The sequence below is a fragment of the Pseudopipra pipra genome, chromosome 11 (assembly GCF_036250125.1).
Source record: "Pseudopipra pipra isolate bDixPip1 chromosome 11, bDixPip1.hap1, whole genome shotgun sequence".
In the NCBI taxonomy this organism is placed as follows: Eukaryota; Metazoa; Chordata; class Aves; order Passeriformes; family Pipridae; genus Pseudopipra; species Pseudopipra pipra.
In genome coordinates, this window is record NC_087559.1 from 3,729,052 (window position 1) to 3,744,397 (window position 15,346).

Below are 15,346 nucleotides of genomic sequence, written 5' to 3' on the forward strand. Positions count from 1 at the left end.
AAGCTCCTCATCTAAACTTTTATGGTTTGTAGCTGACTGGTTAGTGATTTGTAACAAGTAAACAAGACAAAAAAGGTGAAATACCCAAGTTCACAACAAGCTTCTAATGTAAATATCCATAGGAAGGAATTTATGTTGGCAGTATTGCTGAGATGCCAAAATTGTATTCTTGGTTTTCTCTCTCAACATTTATCTTAAAATTGATGACTCAGAGGTAACTGCCATATATTCCTTATTACAAAAATAAATAAATACCCTTTCTTTTCTTTAGAAGTTTACATGCCACAAGTAAAGAGGGACTAAATCCTGAACTCCTGTTTTATTATAAATTAAAAGTACATTCATTCTTCACGGAGGCCCAGCTAGAAGTCATTTCAGGCTCATAAAGGAAGAATAATGTCACTCCAGGATTCCCCAGCAGTGTTATGCATTAATATGTTTATTCAAACAAGTCTGGCCAGCTGTCAGACACAGCCCAAGCCTGGGCCCTCTCAGTGTAACTTTCTCACATTACAAAGGAGAACATTCTACATCAAAAAGGGCCTTGTTCCCTCCCTTTTGACTTTCTGTCTTCACCCTTTCCAATATGCAACTTGTATGTAGGTCTTCCTTCTTTCCAAGTAGAGAACTGAACTCAGCTGAGTGGTTGGTTGAGACTCAGTAGAGCTTGAAGATGAAAACACAAAATGTTTGGTAACTGCTGAGATATTTCCTTCTGATGCTCTCACTCAGCCTTGGACAGACATGAAGTGCTCATGTCAAAAGGCTGAAGGAGGACAACAGATTCATTCAAAGAGCTTTTTGCCCACCCATTTCACAGCTCCCAGTGTTCCCAGCATGAAACCACAACAGCTGATCAGCCAAAAAATGAACATACCAAGTGACCAAACCTGTGCTTCAAAATCTGAAATTAAGACTTTGCTGCTTTTAGGAAACCATAAATAAAATCTGAGTACCAGGTTCTCAAGCTCTCTGCTTTGCTACACTTTGCTGCTTTGGTTGAAATTTTTCTTTTACTTCTCCAGTAATCTGTTTGCAGGGGAGGGGAGGAGGTAACTGTCTGAACGTGGGAATTGGTAGGCTCCATCACAGGCACTCTGCAATTTTTATTCCATCCTGGTTGTAAAGCATTTCAAAGCATCTTTTATGTGAATACATTTTTTTCTCTATGAAAACTCCCTCTCTGCAGGGAGTTGCACAGATCAGGAGCTTCTCAAGGCATTGCTGTGTCTCTGAATACAAAGGACTGCAGCCCGGGCCTGCTTCAGGCAGTGATTGAATATGTAAAGGTTTAAAAAGCTTCACAGCTGTACTTTCTAAGGCAAATATTTGTATGTTCTTTGTTTGGAACAAATGCAAAAGTGGTGAAACATTTCAGCTTGCACACAAGCCAGTACTGAAAGGCTGTCCTTCCTTAGTTCTCTGGAGGGCTTAAACCTGGCCTTAATATCTCATACTGCATGAGAAAGGTCCAAATCATGGACCACTGCCCACCTCCTTGGCAGAGAGCCTGGGCATCCTTCAAGTTATCCTACTATCCCAAACATCTTTTCATCAGGGTGAGAAACACTTTTCTTTAGCCTTTCCCAGCACCACTGATGACTAAAGCTGGTCCAGTCTCTGTGGTCTGTCAGAGAATGACCATCATAGAGCTGAGTGGGCACAGAAATCTCCAGGGAGATTTTTGCTTCTTCTCTAGGGCAAAGAATTTTGGAAAGAAAATGTGGTTTATAAAATTTTCTCCTCTGAAGAGCAGAAGAGTGGGGTTTTTGCTTTTTACCCATGATGAAAAGCACATTTCATCAAGTGTAAAGATCCCTTTCTTAGGTTCAAGACAGCAAGAACAAGATTTTTCCTCCTGCTGTACCAGGGTCAGTTGCTAAAAAGTGGTGATGAGGCCTCACACAGTATAAAAGGAAATAGTTCTTTATTTCCCTGACATTCTTTTCTCTGTGAAACCTATTAATGGAATAGCAAAAAAGTGGGCCCTGCTGGTCAGGTATGTCAGAGGTCAGCACAGAAAAAATCCTACCACATTTCACAGGGAGAGGGAAGGGACAGAGTACTTACCCTGCAAGCTGTGGGTAAGGCTTTGTCAATGTTTGAACTTTTTTTACCCATCTCTATCCTCTCATTTCAGATTTCTACTGCTCATTTCTGTCTTGTTAGAGAAAGGACTTTGATTTTTATAAATTTGCAGGCAGGCCATAATTCTAAATCAGCAGTATAATAATTCAATAATCCTTTGCAAATGAAGGATCTTCTGAGCTTATAGAGGTTAATTTACTATTATCACTTGCTCCTAATTCATTACTCTGAGTAGTTGCAGGTATAATGTCATAGGGCACGTTCATTTCATCTTGTCTTCGTGCAAATGCCATATGGATTTCAGCAACCAGCTCTTTGAGCCCTCCTTGGCTCTGCATTTGATGAGGAGCCAATAACCTTTCAGACAGTTCTCTTGCACAAACTATTTTGAAAGAGCATCCAAATCCTTCTCTGGAACGTCTCTCAAAATGTCACTTTTACCTGATCTGAAGAAGCAGAGTTGAATCATCTGTGAGCGTAAAAATTGTCATAGATGAAATTCTTACATTTATCACATTAACACAGCCCTGACATTCCCACACTTTGTGGGTTCCACCCTTGCCTGCCAGCTGGTTTCTGCCATTCCAGACCAGGTGTTGAACAACCTCAGTGTCTCCCTTCTGCAGGGCTGGTGGCTGAGGGGTTTTATACAGTCATTTCAATAGTATCTGAGCCCCGGCTGAGCACTAAATACACTTTCATCTCCAGACTAATCCGGTGCCTGGCAGAGGCTCTGGAAGCAATCCAGCAGCAGGAGCACAGAACCATTGTGAGCTGGCAGGATCAGGCCCCTGAGCTGCCCAGAAATGCAGCCCTTGAGACAGAACAGTAAGAACTGGCAAGTCCTGTGGCGTTGCAAACACATCAACTCACACCTTCGAAGTTCTCTAGGCCCACATTAATTCCTCTCATTTAATCATTTCCTGATGCATTTACACAAGCTGCCATAAAACCTGTATTTGTAGGTGCCAGTTTTCTGTTTTCCCCTTTTCATGTATCTCTGCATTACACAGACTCACCTCGGAATATGGAAAAAAAAACCTTTGCTTTGAAGACCCTGGTGTTGATTCTTCAACTCCAACTGGAATTGCACACTTTTATCTCTCAAATATTTCAAACTTTTATGATTGCATTAAAACTTCACTGACACAAAGACCCGTAGAAAGCAGCTGTTCCTGTCTTTGAATTTGTAAAATTATCATGTTTGGGTAGCATCAAACCCACTTACTCTATTCCCACCAAGGACTAGAGGGATTCTACCCAAGAGTAAGTCTGTCAACTAATTACTCATAAAAATTCAGGTTCTAAACACCTGCTCTATAAATATTTTGTTTGCTCTGGCTTTTTTTGTTCTTTATTTGTGTGATTTTAAACAACTATCTTTTTTCCTTTTAAAATATATATATTATTTAATTTACCAGATGATTTATTACCTTCCAGTATATCACAGGTGGTGTCTCGGAGGGTACATTTTAAATGCAAATCCATACTTTATTTTTAATTATGATACCCTTTATAGTTGTACACTATTGGAAAAACACCTATTGTTTAGTCAAAATAGGTGGCAGGTAAATGAAACAGCCTGCTCCCTGTTTTCCTTCAACTCCTAAAGGTGCTGGCAAGTGTTTGTGGTTACACAGGATCTATTTCAATAATGGCCAAAGTCACCATATTTTTCTGTTTGTTTTGGGGGGAATGTTAACATTATATGTATATTTTTTCACTGCCAGTATGACAAGCAATAGAATGAGCAGCACTGGTTTCTTGCCACCATTTCATTACCATGTTTTCAAATCAGTAAAGTACATAAAAACATTCCTGAAGACATGAAATACTTTTGTTAAGTATTCAGGGAACATGGGAATCATTCTAGACCTGAATCAGGCCCAATCCACAAACCCAATCCCACCTCATCCCCAGTTCACCCCATGATTAAGTGCAGGATAAACACCTTGGCTGCAGTGGCATTCCCAAGGATCAGCTGAGATCAGAATTGAATCCACTTGATCTCATCTTTTCTGGATGAGAAGAATGGAAGATGGAAGAATCTCCATCTCCTCTCTAGAAAGCTTTAGAAATCTGAAAAAAAAAAAAAAAACCACTATTAAAGCATTGTGTTCAAACCTTTAAGTAACAAAAGAGGGAGAAAAAGCGCAGCAGTTCACCATGGATACTATTGATTGAAACCACTTAAATACCAGCTGAAATGTCACTGACATTTACAGCTACGTTTCTTTAGGGGGGGGGGGAAAAAAAAAAAGAAGAGAAATTACACATGTTGACAAGTAAATAACACGAGATTGCTGATCTTGGCAGCTGTCATCCAGACGTGCCGATAAATTATTCACATCAGCTCGTTTTATTGTCTTGCCCCTTCCAAATGGCACAGCGTGGGTCGCAACAGAGACCTGCAGGGGTGAGGAGTCTGTCCTGGGGCTGGGACAGCCCTCGATCCTCCTCTTCCTCAGTCTCTGTCCCTATGCCTGGTCCCACTTTTTCCCTTCAGCCCCACAGCTGTCTCCTCAGGAATTCTTCCTGGCAAAAGAAACATAGAGGAAGAACACGTATTTTTAAGATGCTTAAACATCTCCAAGACTAACAAGACCACCATGACCTGCTGAAACCAAACCCTTGAAAGATACTGAAGTGCTTATTATATTTCTATTACCAATGCCAAATGCTTTGCTGAGAATATATTGATCTTCAGTCACATTTCTGAGAAACTTATTAGATCATCTTATGAAAATTATACAGTTTAAGGTAATAGAGCATTATATTTTTCTCTGAAAAGCCAGAGAATTTCCCTGCTTATAAGGAAATATGTATCAGCTGTGACAAATATTGAAATCATACTTTATAAGTATTTTAGCCTTTGAAGTCTTACCATGACATGAAATATAGGTAATTTTTCTTCCTTAAGATCAATAAAAGGTCTATTTTCAAAATGACTTCATATTGATTGAAGGGTCAAAAATGCCCCAGGTATTGATTGTCTGCATATAATCACGTTTTGCTCAGTAAGTTAACCTCGTCTACAAGTGAAATGAAAAGAGATCCACTATATCACTTAAGCAAAATATTTTCATTGTATTTGAAAAATTGCTTCCATCAGTCATTGGTGTCTCACTGACAGTGTATTTTCCTTTATCTCTCTTTTTTTAAACCCCAGGAAGTTGATTTACATAGAGTGAACAGCCAGGACAAGCTTGGCCTCACTGTCTGCTACAGGACCGATGATGAAGATGACATGGGGATTTATGTGAGTGAGGTAAGATTGAGCTGATTTCCATAAGATACAATTTGTCTTTTAAACTTGATTGTTGGGCATTTAAGACATTTGTCTTCTGTTTTTACCATGTTAGAAAAAACAGCCAGAGTGCAGTAATTTGAAGAAATCTAATTGTTTTCCTTTTCTCCAAAGTCCTGCACCCACTGAAGTCAAACTTGGTTATATATACATTTAGTGTTCATTTTCCCCCAACACAGTCTCAGCATTCAATTTCAGATAATGCCTTCAAAGTATTTTTAATATATTCCCTCTATTAGTTTTTGTTCTTAATTATTCTGGAATCAGTACAAATTATTAAAAAAAAAAAAATCCACACATTCTCATTTGCAAATATTTGAGGTCCATTTGTCTCTCTTTGCTCCCTTCCACGAAATAAGCAGCATTTTATACATCAACTTTTTATCATGCAGATCTCTAACAAAATTAATAGCAGCAGTTTGGGGAAAGAAACTCATAACTGAATCTAAAATCTTCCATTAAAATGGCCCGCTTAGCAAATAATCCTTCCTGTTTTGTATGCAAAAACTGGTTCTAATCAGAGCACTGTGTGAAGCAAAGTGTTAAAATTTGGGTTAACTCGATACCAGGCAAATGTGATAAACCTACATTCCCTGAAGATGCGGCTCAGGATGCTCAGAAACGTTTTGGGATTGACTTGATCATTTTAATTTGCATTTCACTTTGTCTGACATGAGCAGGGAGAAGTCCCGTAGTCACTGGGGCAGATGTGACAAGCACGGGTGGAGCAGCAATGACAGGCACACTGGTTACACCCTCAGTCATGTTACCAACACTGGGGAAGCAAATCCTGAGCTCCCAAACTCACAGTTCCCTTGTTTTGTAGATCGATCCCAACAGCATCGCTGCCAAGGACGGGCGGCTCCGGGAAGGGGATCGCATTATTCAGGTACGTGAGTGGAGGGTTCCAGGCCTGCTGACACGGGATAATCCGGTTCCTGCCCTCAATAACAAGGCTCTGCACGTGCCATGCAGAGGGCTGGAACAGCATCTCATGTCCTAACCAACACTCTTGCCCTACACTTGTCTGCACAAGGCTGGAGATGTGCACGTGGGCTGTGCCCAGCCCGTGCAGCACCGGGGTCTGTCCAGATCCCAGCAGGTCTGCCAAGCTCATCCCAGCAGCACACAAGTGTCCCTGGGAGAATATCTCATGGTGTTGCTCTTTTCCTTCAAAGATCAACGGCATAGAGGTGCAGAACCGAGAGGAAGCTGTGGCACTTCTGAGCAGTGAGGAGAGCAAGAATATCTCCTTACTTGTGGCAAGACCAGAAATTCAGGTACTGTAGCAACAACAAAAAAAAACACTCTACTTGAGTCTTAATTAAAACAGTTGCTATTTTGTAGAAAGCAGTTCTTTCAAAGAATTCTGACCTACCTAAGTCTACCAATCTGTCTAAAACCATATTATAGTATATATATGACCAGTTTGACTGGACTTATATATGGTCTAAAATAATGGAATTCAGCAGTCGTGGTACTTATATGTATATATTTTATATTAAAGTTCAATTTCTAAGACATTTAGTGATTTATATGTGCTGCAATGCTATTACAAACATCAGTGCAAGGTATTATGGATGGTTTTAAGCCCCAGTTTTGAAGAACATCCTGAACTCTAACTCCTACAGCCATCGATTATTCATTCATTAAAACACCTATTATTTAGCCCTGCATACACCATCTCTTAAAGCAGTTGAACACTGTCAAGAAGCCTCCTCAGCTATAATAAAAGGTTGAACCAGATCCCTTTGTAGAGCAGGGATTAGCACAACAAAGGTGCTGAACAAACAGCCAGGAGCATTATTGTTTGATCTGTCTCTGCTCCTGGTGCTGTGGGAGCAGCCCTTGCCAGCGCACCTGGAGACACAGGGTCAGGATCATCACTGTCCTGTTAGCCTGGAAGTTTCTGATCTCTGCCATAGAGATAATTAGGGATGGGAGTAAAAAAGTCCTACAGACCCCAGCCAGATTTTCCCTCTGGCCCTTGATGCTACCTCACGAGTGGTGTGTTCAAGCTTTGGGCTCAGAGTGTTTTTATACATCCTAATCAAGCTGTGCAAAAACCAAAACAGCTGCAACTCTTAGAAGTATTTCCATGGATGAAGAGGCTGGAGTTTTATCACATGTAAAGGGCTGTTGAAGATAAAACCATGCTGTTGGAGATGGAGGCAGCTGTGGGGGGAGGTAGGACAGTCAATACCCACACTTAGCACAGGGACACGTGTGCTCCTTCTCAGGACACAGCAGCACTGTCACAGGAAGGAATCCCCTGAGATTTCCCAGTCACTTTCCACAAAGAAAAATCTAATTTATGTCAGTCTTCATTCTTTTGACAACAATTGGTTTGTTTTTTCCCTCCCTTTTCACATAGCTGGACGAAGGATGGATGGATGATGACAGAAATGATTTTCTGGATGACTTGCACATGGACATGTTAGAGGAACAGCACCACCAGGCAATGCAATTTACTGCCAGCATGCTTCAGCAGGTACTGCCCTTCTGGTGTGCAGTGCTGTCAAACTTCCCACTGCACTCAATATTCCAATACTGAGCTTGGCTGAATACACTTGGCATGTCTCAAGTGACACTAAGTCAAGATCAAGGCAAAAGGACTTCATGTAAAATGAGAATATTACATGGCTATCCACAACTTCATCTCGGGGAGCAAAATGTTTTAAAATGTTACCTTTTGTGCTTTCCCCCTTACAAAACACAGTCACAGTTCTTAGAAATCCACTGTTCTCACTGTGGTCACTGAGAGAAGTACTGGGTGTGTGGTGGATAGAGCAGGCAGAGAGCTGGGGTTTAGAATTTCCTGTTTGATATGCATGCAGACTGAGAACAGCCTGCCTCCCAAAACCTGAAAATCCAAATGGAGAACTCAGGCAAATTACTGAAGTAAGATCTACATGAGGGGAGAAAGGCAAAGAAAAAGGTTTTACATAGCAAAGCTTGTGCACGGCCACAGATTTGGGCCTGCATTCCCCATTGTTGTGCCATGATCAAAGCAGTTCTTAAACAGTTTTTCAGCTTTTGTCTAGAGTTTTTTCTAAACCTTTCTAAAACTCTACGTCCCCTGTGGCATCCACATTTAGTGAAGAGACATGCTCTCAATTTGGCACTGCTGTGGAACTGGATATTGCTGTGCAATTAAGTGGGAGAAGAAACATTTCAAAATTTGTGTTTTACCATCATTGCTACATAACTGAAACACAGACCTCAGGTTCTTCTGAAAGGGGCATCCACAGCAGGCTGTGGGCTTGGTCACCATTTCTATGAGTTCTTAATAATGTTCCTTCCATGGAAGATAAAGATGCAAAAAGTATAAAAAGCGACAGATTAAGAAAACGATTAAAAAATAAACACCCCTGAAATATTTTGTGTCCTTGCAGTAATTCCTCTTTCTGTTTTGTTGTTAGAAGAAGCATGAGGAGGATGGAGGTACCACGGACACAGCCACTATCTTATCCAACCAGCACGAGAAGGACAGCGGCGTGGGGCGCACGGACGACAGCACCCGCAACGACGAGAGCTCCGAGCAGGAGAACAACGGGGACGATCACACCACGTCCTCCAACACCCTGGGCAGCCAGAAGAAGCTGACGTACAGCCACGACACCCTGGGGAGTGGCGATATGCAGTTCAGCAACGAGTCCTTTATCTCGGCCGACTGCACAGACGTCGACTTCCTCGGCATCCCCGTGGACGAGTGCGAGCGGTTCCGCGAGCTGCTGGAGCTGAAGTGCCAGGTGAAGTCCGCCAACCCTTACAGCCTCTACTACCACAACAGCACCCTGGACATGAGCAAAAGCGACCAGGAGAGCGTGGACAGGGAGCTGGAGATGCTGAACGAGGAGCTGCGCAACATCGAGCTGGAGTGCCTGAACATCGTGAGGGCTCACAAGATGCAGCAGCTGAAGGATCAGTACCGGGAGCCCTGGATGCTGCACAACAGCGGCTTCCGCAACTACAACACGAGCATCGACGTGCGCAGGCACGAGCTCTCGGACATCACGGAGCTCCCGGAGAAGTCTGACAAGGACAGCTCGAGCGCCTACAACACCGGGGAGAGCTGCCGGAGCACGCCCCTCACGCTGGAGATCTCCCCCGACAATTCCCTGCGCAGAACTGCGGAAGGCATTAACTGTCAAGGTAACGAGGGGGCAGCGGCACATAATGCCTCCCAAAAGAATTTGTTTGCCGGCTCGGAAAGCCACGAATCCAGCGCTGGTAAATGCCACGCCTCTGCTAAAGATCCCGACCTCGGCAAGCAGCCGGAGAGCAAGGAGAGAAAAGCCAGTGATGGAAGCAAAAGCCCTACACACGGTCAGAAGCCTTCTGGCTCCTACACGTCCCCGTATCACCACTCTCCGTATAAACACGCTCATATCCCTGCCCACGCCCAGCACTACCAGAGCTACATGCAGCTGATCCAGCAGAAATCCGCCGTGGAGTATGCCCAGAGCCAGATGAGCCTGGTGAGTATGTGCAAAGACTTCAGCTCGGGCCAGAGCGAGCCGAGGATGGAGTGGAAAGTCAAGGTCAGGAGCGACGGGACCCGGTACATCACCAAGAGGCCGGTCAGGGACAGGCTGCTGAGGGAACGCGCCATAAAGATCAAGGAGGAGCGCAGTGGGATGACCACTGATGATGATGCCATAAGTGAGATGAAGATGGGCCGTTACTGGAGCAAGGAAGAGCGGAAGCAGCATTTGGTGAAGGCGAAGGAGCAGAGGAGGAGGCGTGAGTTTATGATGCAGAGCAGGTTAGAGTGCTTAAAGGAGCAGCAAGGTGCGGAAGAAAAGAAAGAGATGAACATCATTGAACTGAGCCACAAAAAAATGATGAAGAAGAGGAATAAAAAAATATTTGACAATTGGATGACAATCCAAGAACTGCTAACCCACGGAACAAAGTCACCGGACGGCACGCGGGTGTACAATTCCTTCCTGTCAGTGACTACTGTATAATCACCAGTGCTAAATTATGTACATAAAACACTACCATTGGGGTAGGAATGAATGCCTCGTTCAATGTGGCAAGATTTTTGTATATAAGATACAGTCACCAGTTTATAGTTCAAATACTGAACTCTGCAACTGTGGGTGCCGGGATCTCCATTTTAAAGTGGAGAGGAAGCTTGCCCATCTCCTTCAAAGGCAATATTAGCAGTGCTTTTTGGAATACTGATTGTACTTTTTTACTTGTTACCTTTTACATGAAGTGTTTAAATATCAGAAATGTATTAACCATACTTACACAGGTAATTTGCTTAAACTATATTCATATTAAAAGGTACCCGTGCTTCTCTTTACCTAAAAAAAATGCAAGAAACCCACAAGAGCAACTGCACTTATGTATTTTTTTTTTGAAACCATATTTTGTGATATTATTTTGCTGTTGTTCACTTCTACACAGTGTTGTTTATCAATACTTAGCTCAAGGTTTAAACTCAGAGTCATTCTGTTGTAATATTTAACATTTATCAAACAGCAGTTTTTAGAGTTATGCTCAACATTTAAACATTTTTCTTTTTAAGGTTTCTGAAGAAAGTATATAGGTTTCATCTGAAAAGCCTGAGGCAAAGTACACTATACTGCAGCTTTAAAGGATTTTAAAGCATGTTTGCAAATGTTGCAACCTCTTGAAGAAATGTGCATGTACAGCTAATTTGTTTATATACGACAGTTTGTGGAATTTGAAAAGCCCATGGTAGTAACTGTTTGCTTTATAGATTTGAATGTATTGAATTATAAAAGCAGTTTCATGAAATCATCATTAGCTACAAACGTTAACAAGTAAAATGAAGTAAAATAAATTATTGTTTTATATTTCAAACTATTTTAAATTCTTTTTGTTCCCTTCTGGTTTTACCGCCAAGAATATTCTTTCTCAGCGTAGCTCCCATGCTGCAGAAATGCCTGGACACCCAGTAGAGCCAAACCTGAGGGAATAATCAGCATCCTGACTTTGGGGGGAGTTTGGATTAAGGTTTTCTTGAGGGAAGAAGAGATGGAGGGAAGAGGCAAGGAAGAAGTGCAAGGACCGCCAAGAGCAGAACCAAGCAATGCTTACCTTCAACTCACAAGGTATTTAAGATGAACTGTAAGAAAGAAATAGGACTTCTACTCTCCTGATTTGCTGTGGTTTGTGGTTGGTTAGCAGTATATAAGACCCACCTACAGACTTTGGTGTGGGTGTGCATTAAAAACAGACAGTACATAATTTAAAGCATATATAAGTTATAGCAAATAAATATACAAATTAAAAGAGATGGTGAAAAAAGACAAAGTGGTGTCAAAGAGGTATCACACTTCTTTTTTTCTTTTTCTGATTAAGAATTCAGATATAAATTGGAATGTCATGCTGGATCCGGTGATGTAGACTCGTGAATATCTTCAAGATTCCCCATCCCCTTTTCCCTTGAAAACTTGCTTCCAAAGCCTTCTAAGTTTTTGTTCTGGACTCTTCTGTCATAACTATACAAAACAAAAATTAAAATCTTGCTGATAGAAGTAAAAAGTTAGAAGGGGAGAGATTAACAGCTTCTTGGTGCCTGTTCTGTCTGTCGCCAACAAGGAAACAACAGATTTGTTCGGGGGTTTTTCCCCTCCCTCTGTGGGCTAGCACTGAATTGCCACTGAATGTGTGTCTGCCATACTCCACAGTAAACTTCTACATACCCGAAAATGCACTTTCAGCCCACGTAATCTGGCACTCATGTCAATAAGCCTCTGCAAATTTATCTTCAAACTCTTTTATTTTCCTCTGGGATAAAGTGCTAGTCCTACTGTAGCCTGTGAAAGATTTTTGTATTGACTTTGTTAGAGCCAGGATTTCACCTGACATACACCAGCCATTATCATCACAAGTGGTACAGTGGGAAGAATACAGGATTTGCACACACACTGCTTTCAGTGTAAGACATTTTCTATCTCAAATCTGCTTTTCTCTGAGTTCGTGTTCTGTTCATCCCAACTGCAGGCATGAGAGTCATAGCAAAATACTAAAACACACAGACTCAGCAGCACAGGCAGAGCTCTGATTAGTGTGGAATAAAAATCCTTAAACCAGGCATGAAAGAACGGTTAAACCCTCTTTAGTCTAGATAGGTTTAAATACTAAATCTACTCTAAATACTGGAGTAAGATTTGAAATGTTATAATAAATAATTATCATCAAGGTGTTCCTCATAAAAAGAGTCTCCTTTGGATTAACCTCACAGTTAATGGCACCAGTTACATAAATGCTGAGCATTGTATAAATGTGTGTAACTGCAGAAACGTATTTGGGAATTCAAGTGTGATGTGCAGAAGTTACACCAAAGCATCAACAGGCTAAAATTTACATTCTTTAAGATGTTGAAATAAAAGTATTGGCCAAGAATTACTCTCACACCTTTTGAGTTTTTCCTCCCTAAACAGTTGCTGCTATTTTTGGACAGTTAAAAATCACCTCTATCCTCCAGCACTATGATTTATTAATTAGCATCAGTTCACAGAATCCATCAGTTATCCTGGAAATCTGAAGAAAAAGCTTTGCAAATTGCAGATCTTCCTTTTCCTTTTTCAGTTATCATCACACTTTTCATTTGCCCTATCAAAGTGCTTAATGTGGTGTTGAAAAGGGAGATTTGGGGTCCTTTTACTGCCTGCAAGAATACATTGGAAATGACCACTGTGTTTAGTCCAAACTTGGCCTCATTACAGCACAGTGAATCTGACCAGAAAGCAGCCTTGGATACCTAAGAGGAAATATTTCATCCAACAGCTTTCTAAAAATGACATTGCAGTCCATCCCCCAGTGCTTAAAAGGTAACTCTGAAATTGTTTCAGCTGTCCACAGGACATCTCAGGCAAGAAATCTCCAGGGAACAGTGGAGATTGTGTCTCCTGGGGTATTACAGGCTGTACCCAAACCCACACACCACCCACCAGTGGCACACACCCCTGCAGAGCAGCAGAACTTCCTCACACCTGGACATGGGGTCCTGGGGCACCATCCAGCTGTGGGACAGTGCGGTGGGTTTTCCCAGCTGGAAACCCAGCTTCAGCCTCAGATACTCAGACTCCTGCAGGGACCAGCACTGGGAGATGTGTTCCTTCCATTCCACGTGTTCTTTGAAGTTCATTTTAACCTGATGGGAGCTAAAGAGAGTGTCACCTGAAAGGATAAATATTCATTTCCATCCTCTTCCTTTTCCCTTCCTCCTCGGTCACTTTACTGGGCACAGTCTCAAGCTTGGGTGAGAACTGATCCCAGAATAATAAGTAAACAGGGAGAGATCCTAAATACACAAAAGGGGAACAAGCAGCTGCCAAGCAGCCTGAGAGGTTTGAGCAGTGCCTGTGAACAGCTCCCCAGAACTCTCACACAGCCATGAGTCATTCCTGCTGTCCCACACCCATCCCTGCTCCTGTTCACAGACCAACACCTCAGTCCCTATCCTTTGCCTACACATTTCCCTTCATCAAACCAGAGAGGACAGTGGGACACTCTGGGTACAGGTTGGTGCAGAATTTGACCTGATTCTCTGCGATGCAAACAGGCTCTGTGTCAAACCAGGGTCAGCTTCCCTAAATTGCAGAATGTCTCCCAGATGTAAAATCCATAAAAATGTAAAATACTTATTTGCAAATAGGGTCTAAATCGGCATGGAATCACCCGGGTTGGATGTGCTCTGAAATGGGAAAGCCCTGAACCAAACCTAACAGCATTTTTTTGTAAATTAAGAGAACTTGCACAGTAGGGATGCCAAATAAAATGAGGTAAGACTACATATTGCCTAGGGACTGCTGGTTGGAGAACTAATTAGGATTATAAACTGAAAGTATGTAAATTAACCAAATATAATTATCTGCTAGTGGCCTTTGGAAATAGGTTACCGGATACTTGTAAGCAAAATTGCTCAAATGCCTGCAAGCCATACAAAGCAAGCCATAAGCAATTTAAATTCCTCTCTTTGTTTTATTTTCAATTGTTTTAAAGCAGTTGTTGTATTAAGGATTTATTAGAATATAAACTAATTAGAAAACTCAAAAAACAAAAGTGAGGCAGAGACTGACACAGCAGATGCTGTACGTCCAACCCAAGGCCCCTGGGTTTATTGAATGTAAATGGTTTAATGTGACAAAATACCAAAGATTCTGCTTGGGGTTTCATCAGAACAGCTTCTGTGAGCTCCCAGCCAGAGTTCAGCTGGAAGAGTGGTGGTTTCTGCATGAGTGCAGCACCTCAGCCACACAGGGTCTATGGAGATGTGTTCGCTGTTCAAATGCAAACACGCAGAATTAACACCCCTTTTCTCCAGGTGTCTGTCATGGCACAAATTAGCACCAAATTCAGGGGTTTCTGTGGGGAAATCTTCTCACTCCCAGTTTATGGCATCAGAAACACAAAACTGGCCACTGGAAAAACTAATGGTAATGGAGGGACCGAAGTGAAAAAACTAAGGAGGGGTCACATATAAAGGCTGGCTGGGCTGATTTCACACTCAGGCATGAGGGCTTTAATACACAGGCCTGCCACAGAGCCCACTTACATGATCTGAAAGACTCCAAGCAGTCCCAGAGGAGTTGAAAATGGTCTATTAACTTGCATACTCAACATCCTCAACAGTATTAGTGAAGCATATAAAAGGAAGGGCCATCCCAGCTTTGCACATCAGAGCACAACTTGATTTTCTACTGCTAACCACATTTCCCAGATACCTTCTAATGGTCACTGCTTTTTAAAAAATCATCCTACAGCCCTGCTAATTCACTGCCACCCCAACCTGTGCCCTCCTCCAGAAGCTCCAGGAGATCTGTGTCCGAGCTCATGCTGCAAAATGAACTCTGCAGCTGTTACATGACTGACCATGAAGCAGATTCACATTTATCATGCGCTGCTCAGAGTGTTCTTGGGTCAACTCCTCCTCTCAGCCGGGTCCCAAACCTTCTTGCTGGA

The 15,346-nt window shown here is 42.2% G+C and overlaps 1 protein-coding gene across 2 annotated transcripts in view; it reads left to right on the plus strand.

The window, feature by feature from the left end:
- Positions 1-11,236, plus strand: part of PDZRN3 (PDZ domain containing ring finger 3) — a 135,450-nt gene extending 124,214 nt beyond the window's left edge. For both annotated transcript variants that reach the window (XM_064667163.1, XM_064667165.1), the window contains 5 exons: positions 5,258-5,356; positions 6,222-6,284; positions 6,574-6,675; positions 7,770-7,886; positions 8,818-11,236. In XM_064667163.1, coding sequence (XP_064523233.1) covers positions 5,258-5,356; positions 6,222-6,284; positions 6,574-6,675; positions 7,770-7,886; positions 8,818-10,368 — 1,932 coding nt within the window. In that variant the 3' untranslated portion in view covers positions 10,369-11,236. The remainder of the gene's footprint in view (positions 1-5,257; positions 5,357-6,221; positions 6,285-6,573; positions 6,676-7,769; positions 7,887-8,817) is intronic.
- Positions 11,237-15,346: the final 4,110 nt, after the last annotated feature.